General features: G+C 23.1%; 1 protein-coding gene across 1 annotated transcript; it reads right to left on the bottom strand.

Annotated features, from left to right (window-relative positions):
• Positions 1-1,465: 1,465 nt before the first annotated feature.
• Positions 1,466-5,488, bottom strand: LOC145835466 (uncharacterized). Its single transcript, XM_082943071.1, has 5 exons — positions 5,411-5,488; positions 5,241-5,306; positions 2,467-2,532; positions 2,123-2,194; positions 1,466-1,603 (listed from the first exon to the last, which is right to left on the bottom strand). The coding sequence occupies exons 1-5, from the start codon at positions 5,456-5,458 to the stop codon at positions 1,466-1,468; spliced, it is 390 nt and encodes a 129-aa protein (XP_082799197.1). The 5' UTR covers positions 5,459-5,488.
• Between the last annotated feature and the right edge of the window lie 2,101 nt (positions 5,489-7,589).

Raw genomic sequence — 7,589 nt, 5'->3', positions numbered from 1 at the left:
CCGTAATAAATACCGGAATAGACGGGAACGGTCAAAATTGCACCAAAGCACGAAATTGAACGAAGACAAATTTGCACAAGGAGGCAAAATTGCACGAAGACAATTTTAGACGGAGGGTCAATTTAGTCAGGGAAAAAAACAAAAAAAATACTAACCGAGGGTAAGGGTTAGGGATAACAGTGATAGTAAAAACAAAATAACAACTAGTAAAGAATATTAAAAAAAAGAATGTAAATAAACTAACTAACTTAAAAAAACTACTGACTGAAAGTAAGGGTGAGGGGTATTAGTAATTCTAAAGAAAATAAATGGAAAAATTTAAAATTAATAAAAAAACATTTAAAAAAAAAATCAAACCATACAAAATTGTTTGTTCGTGTTAAAGAATCTTCGTGCAATTTTGTTCCTTCGTGCAATTTTGTACGCTCGTGCAAGTTTGATACCTACCCAGAACTACCATCAAAGAAAAAGTAATTAGAAATTTGTAAAAGTATTAAGAATTCTAGCTGTCAGTGGTTACTGGTTTGCTTAAAGCTTGTGTATCATAAAACACATGAAGTGTTTTTTTTCGGCGTTTTTTTACTTCACAAGAAAAAAACCAAAGATCTATGATTAACTTGGTTGTCCGATTTTAAACAGGACCTGAATCAATTAAAAAAATTAAGATCAAAAAAAATCAGTTAGATTACTAGTTTCGTCAACCTCTAGTATTTAAACTAAAAAATTTTTTTTCAGTTAACGAAGTAACGTCTTCGCTTACAAGTTTTTTAGGTAATTCCTGAAAACACGTTGATTTAGTTACACTAAACAAAAAAAACATCAAAAAATATTTTTCAACGCTTTTTTTTAAACACTAGATGATGCTTATGAGAGCAAATAGCAAACATTATTGCTTTCAAGCCGAGAATTAAAACTAATGACGTGCTAAAAAATTGTTTTAAACTTTTAAACAACATTTAGGTATCATAAAATGATTTGTATTAGTTCGTAATTTATAATGTTAAGTTCACAGTGTGAGATTAAAAAGATATAGTAATTGATTTAGTTCATATAAACATTTTGTTACTATTAAAAAAAAAAACTGTGTAATATCCTTTAATATTTGAAGAAAAATCTATCAAACATTTTTAACGTGGCAATAGTTATCTATCTTATTGAAGAAAAGTTTACTTTTTTGCAAAAATTAAAAACAAAATGTAATTACTTATAAAACTTATACAAAAGTACTCAGATTCCAAGTATAAATTTATTTTTAAATTTAAATCAAAAAACCAAACTAAGTTTACTAATTCAAAAAACAATCAAAAGTTTGCATTACTAGTCATTCATACAGCGAGTAAGCATAAATTACAAAGTTTCAAGTTTGATCTTATAGTACAGTAACTCATGCATACAGTTATTAATGAAAGGTAACGGAAACTTCATTGCCTAAATAAATATCAGTTATTAATAATTTGTTTTAGCGTTATTCTTCGTCATCACTTGATGACTTGAGGATGTATCTTAAATCCTTGTCATTTTGCTTTTGATATTTGAATTCGTCGAGTTTAAATGGAACGTTTAATTTGAACAGATCGATGGTCGTTCCTTCCTCCATTTCCATCTTTTTAGTTAAAACAAAATGAAAATAAGTAAATCAGCCGGTTTTAATTTAAACTTTCTATAAATTAATATTGCCATTAGCTTGTAAAATTTAGATATTTAAATTTGATAAATTTAATTATTTTTACTGTGATTAAAACATAAAAAAACAATTTTAAATCATATTATTTGCATCAGCGAAGAGTCAAACAACTGTATACAATTTCATAAATATAATTTGTAACTTAAGTTTTAGTCTGTTAAACAATTTTTTTTATAAAGTTTATAAGAATAAATACGGAAAAAAGAAAAACAAAAGTTTTACTGCAGGAACATTATTGTTGTTATAAGTTATCAAAACTTTACTTGTTATAAGAACGCCTGTCCACTGTATGACATAAAAAAAAACAACTTTAAATATCCTTTGAAACGGTTATTATAAAAAAAAACTAATTTCATAGATATAATTAGTACAACTTTTAACGGCGCAAGGCAAAACTTTTACATCGAACAAGTAACACAAAACGAGGCTCAAACTAACTGAAACTGGTGTGTCGTAGTCGCCAATGCATCTCCCATCATAGCGAAAGTTATAATTAATTATATTGATACCCTAAAAAATAATTTCAACCATTTTTATATTTTAGTTTTATAAGTAAAAGTACTAACGCATGGTTTAAGTTTTACGTATGGTATTTAGTATATAATTTTTAAGTTTAAATTTTAGTATAAACTGGAACGATAATGAAATCTTGTTAAGATGGATTTTTTAAATTTAGCACTAATAAGTTTAACTGGTTTACAGCTTTTTTTTAAATTTAGAATGATTTTACAGCTTGAAATTATTGTTTTTTAAACTAATAATATTATCTTTTTTTAACTAACCTTCGTTTTGCAGTAAGCTTCTTTTAATTTCAGTAAGGGCGCTCTTGTGTCCAGAACGACGATAATCTTAAAAAATACTAGTTTAATATTTCTTAAATTTAAAACAATACACGATAAAATTTTGTTAAATTAAGATAAAGTGTATATTTAAAAGTTGAATAAGTGTTTTCCAAATTAAAACATTTACTATAAACATTTTTACAAATTAGAATTAAAATAATTATCCAATTATTTAGTTTCAACTCTATTACAGAATGTTATCAATAAATTTTACTGTTAATTAAAAATTAATTTAAAATTTTTCAAAAACTTAATAAAACAAGGACGTGTTAAGATCAAAAAAAAAAATAAAAAAAATCATTTTATTGGCCAGTATAAAGACCTATAACAAATAAGTTATATTTAAAAAACTTAGCTTTTCATTTGTTATGCTTCATTAGCATTTTAGTCGAGATTTACTGCATAGTGTACTTTCATAGAAAAATGGGTATGTTGTTTGCTAAGTAGGCTTTATAAGTAAATAGAAAAAATTGTTGTCTCGTTGTGTAACATTTACAAATATAAACTACAAAATACTTTTGCACTTGAAGAAAAAACAATAGTACAAACAATGCATAAAAGTTTGTTTAGAAAATAACGTAAAACATATAGTAAAATTTATCAAAGTGTCTACCCAGTTACTTTGGTCTAGCTTTTCAGTTTGAGTAAAAGTTCAAACAACTAATTATATAAAAGTTAAGAACAAATAAATTAAAAGGTAAAAAATAAAAATTAATTGAATTTTAAAACTAAAACTTGTACAAATTAAAATTCGGTATACTTAATCTAATGAAAATTTTCAAAGTTTTCTACCTAAAGTGCTTAATTTTTCATACATTTTAAGAAGATATTGAAATGGTCCTATAGAAAGTTGTAAAAAAAAGATTAGACGAAAAACAAAAAAAAAACATATATGTAATGATTTTAAGTACCACTTTAAACTTATCATATTTAAAAATTTAATACTATTTTTTCAATTAATTATACTTTTTTCATTAAACAATTTTATTTTTGAGCAGTGCTTTTGTAATTTAACTAATTTCTTTTTTGAAAACAAATTAATACTCACAAAACTAATTAACTAAATAAAATACGAGTTAACTTGTAAACATGAATTTAAAACTAATCAAATAAATATAAAAACTAAAAAAGATAATTAAAGCAAAAATTGAGTATTTAAAAACGTTTAAAAAAAGTTCAAGATCCTCTAACAGAATTAAGTGGTTAATTAAACTTTAGTTTAATTTTTTTAATCATAATTGCCCCTACCGCTAATAAAATACTTAAATTTTTACAAAATTTAATACATCAAAACAACTAAAAATAATAAGTTGTATTATTTTAAATGTCTTCAATTTACTTCCTTAAGCTAAGATTTTGCTATTAACTCTCAACACAAACTTATTTTTAATAAAATATTACGTTAGTTTGTTTATTATTTTAAATTGTTAACAACTTAACTTTGTTGACAATTTCTGGTAGTTTTGTTATAAAAATAATCTAGTACAGTAAGACTATTTGAACAAGTAAGTTTGGTCATAAAATATAATCAACTGACAAAAATAGGTTTTCTAAATTAGACAACATTGGTAAATACAACAATATATTATTAATTACGTTTTCATGGTAAGATCAGTCTTGTTTTGTATGAATAAAAACTTAAATAGAAATTAATTTTGATACCTACTAAAAGTCCGTAGCAAATTATCAATGGTCACCATTATAAATTTAAAATATTTCTATAAAATTATTTTTTTAACTTTATGTTCAGGAAATGAAAAGAAGCTTTTGAACCTGGTAATAAAAATTGATTTTGTTTTTATTTTTTTTTAATTTTTTGTAATGTTTTTTTTTTTGAAATAAGGCTTAACAAATGTTTTAAGTTTAATAATAGCTCAATAAAAGCTCATAATGGCTCAAAAGTTCGTATGTTTTTTGTTGCAAAAGCATATTAACGTGTGCTTAAATATTCTTGTAATTAAAAGTATTATTTAACGAAGAAAAAAAAACTTCATTATTATTATTAGAACTCATTGGATACTAAATACTAAAAAATGTTTGATATAAAATAGTTGCTTCTTGTAAATTAGTAGTATTTTTATTTTTAAATAGTTTTATTTTAAAACTTAACACATAAAAGCACTTATTTTATGGTCTTATTACAGAGTGAGAGTTGGTGTTTTGTTTTCATACTTTTTTAACTCATACTCTAAGTTTTTATAATAAATTACTTCAAAAGTCAATTCTACTCTTTTAAATTTTTTGCTAAGTCATTGTTTTGTAACAAAAATTCGACTAAACAAAATCTTAATTTTTTTCATTTTAACAATTGCAAAAACAGAAATTTTTGACGAAGCACAATCATTCTGTGTTTGTATAATTCTAGAATATTTTTAAAAATGTTAAAGAAGTTTGCAACGCTTTTTGATAAGTTACAACGGTTTTTTGTTTTTAAAAGTGAATTAGAAGAAAAGAATATATTACAATAATTTTCTATCTCTTCTAAACCCATAATAAATAGTAAAACTGAATTTTAGTTACATTTAATTTAAACATTTATATTTTATTTTTTTATTGAATTTCAAGAAAACATTTCAAAGCTATAAAAATTTATTACATAAACAAGAAAATAATTTTAGCTTAGAATAATTGATAAAAATATTAGTTAGATTTTTACAGCAATAAACCAACTAAAAAATATGCAAATTTTCAATTGTAAATTTTTTACTACTTACTTCACTATTATCTTCGTAGTTTTGTATTGTAAGACTGATGAAACTTGCCACTCGTTCGACAACCATCTAAAATTATGTTTTGTTTAAAAAATTTCGTGATAATTAAATTAGCAAAAAAAAAGAATACATAACAGGAAAATAAAAGCTTGTTAAATTTGTTAAAAACTTACACTTTTAGTTTTCCTTTTATTTTTGTTTATTTTGTTCTTTTTGGACATGTTGGAACAATACTATTAATTAAATTAGTACGACCTATGTTATTTTAAGTTTTCAGTTTGTTACTACTAGTATATAAATTAAAACAAAAACAATTACTATAATATTAAAACATCTTTTAACTGGTTTAATTACTAAAAAACTTATTTTGAGTTCTATTTAAGCAGCTTGAAACCAAAAAAATAACTTTAGCCACCTTTTTCTAATTATATTAAAACTTATATTTTCATAAACAAATTAAAAAAAAAAACCTTTATTTCTGTTGTAATAATTTTTAGACAGATTTAATTAAATTAAAAAGTTGCGTTATTTGTATACTTACACGGTTTATTTTAATAGCAACAAGTATATATCAAAGCTTGATTTCAATGATATAACTGAGAAATTGAGATTTAAACAAAATAAATCTAAAAAGCTTTACACTTAAGAAGCCTATATAAATACAGTTAAAAAATAAGTTTAACTAAGTTTATAAAGTGTTTATCTATTTCTACTTGTAAGTTAATTTGCTTGTGACCATCGCGTAGGCGACAAACATATGTAAAGCAATAAATTCAGTAAGAATTTTGAATTAGTTATATATAGATAATTAAGGTTTAATACTTAAATGAAATCATTTATAAAAGATGTTTAAATTTGTAGGGCTATATTGTAAATGTTAATTTCTACTTTGAACACAAGTTTTTTTTATACAAAATTAACTGTTTGAAAATGAATTCTGTTTTAACTGAAGCGCCATTGGGCAAAATTTTTTTTTACAAAAGAATTGTTTAAATTTTAAGTCAAGCAAACAATACTACTGATTTCATGTGTTTAAGGATGATAATGTTTGGTGTTTTTAAAAGTTCATTCGTTTAAATAATTTACTAAATATATTATTTTTATTCGCATTAAAAATTAAAACATTAGCAATACTATCTTTAATTAAGACTGAAAACATTCTATTCTTTTATTAATACATACTTTGTGACAGCATTTAATTAGTTTTAACATTAAAAACAAAAAATTTTCTACAGTTAAATTTTTAATTTTAAACATGTAAATTTTGCTTTAGTAATTTGATTTGAAAACTTTTTAATGTGTAAAGAATTATTGACATTGTTTACTAGTTTTAAGAACATGCTACAAATCATTAATGTCAGTTTCGATTAAATTAAACGATATAAGCTAATTTATGTTTTAAATCTAATTAAAGTAAAGTTATCGAGTTTATTTAAATTTGAAAACAAAGCTTAATAAACAGTTTTACCAAAATTAAAATTTAATTTGTTATTTTACAACAAAAACTAGTGTCTACAAAACTATGTAATTTGTTAAAAATTTGAAACTTAGTTAATAATTTAAACAAAACGTGTTGCTTATTAGTAAAAATATATAACAACAAAGTTAGTCCAACCATAATTTATAAGATTAAATTTACATAGCTTTTAAAACTACTTTGATTTATCCTGAGGATATTTAAAACATTTGTGTTTGCTAAAGTGTTTCAAAAATGTATTTACTTAGAACATTTAGCACTTTGAAAATATGACTACTACTTTATCATACTTGTTTAATACATAAATAAAAGAAAATTGACACAGTGCTAACAATTTCTGTAGATCAACATACTAGTCAATAATTAGTTAATTAATTTCAAGGTGTTTTAAACTAAAAACGCGATAAAATAAATTTTTGACTGTAGTCTACTTTACACTTCAAAAAACTCATGTTTCTTGATAGTATCGCTTTAAAGTTAGAACAAATAATTGTCTTAAATTGATATGTAAGTAAACTATTTTCAATAACGAACAAATTCATAAACAAAGTAAAAAGTTAGTATAAAGACGTAGTAAAGGGATAAAATACAAGCTTTTAGAATATTTCTTTAACAAAAATTTATGTCGTGTTTCTTCTAAACTAAACACTATTATACTTGTGACTAAAAACTACCTATTTATCAAATTTTAACAAAAAAGAACAGTTTTCAGATTTCACAACACAAAGTTACTTCAAAGCTTCTTTAGACTGGTCTTAAATCCTTCGTTGGTAACTAACTTTATTACACTAAAATACGTTGTAAAATAAGTTTAAAAAAAAGTCCGTTAAACTTAGCTAATAATAAAACAGGCTTCATAATAAAGTAGAACTGAG

The sequence above is a fragment of the Thalia democratica genome, chromosome 1 (assembly GCF_965202585.1).
Source record: "Thalia democratica chromosome 1, ktThaDemo2.hap1.1, whole genome shotgun sequence".
In the NCBI taxonomy this organism is placed as follows: Eukaryota; Metazoa; Chordata; class Thaliacea; order Salpida; family Salpidae; genus Thalia; species Thalia democratica.
Note: the sequence above shows the minus strand (reverse complement) of the source record. Positions and strands in the feature narration are given on the sequence as shown.

Coding starts and splice junctions, on each gene's coding strand:
- LOC145835466 (XM_082943071.1), bottom strand. CDS start 5,458: ATGTCCAAAAAGAACAAAATAAACAAAAATAAAAGGAAAACTAAAAGT. Junction 2,195..2,466: donor AAGCTTACTGCAAAACGAAG/GTTAGTTAAAAA, acceptor ATTATTTTTTAG/GGTATCAATATAATTAATTA. Junction 1,604..2,122: donor ACTACGACACACCAGTTTCA/GTTAGTTTGAGC, acceptor TTAACTAAAAAG/ATGGAAATGGAGGAAGGAAC.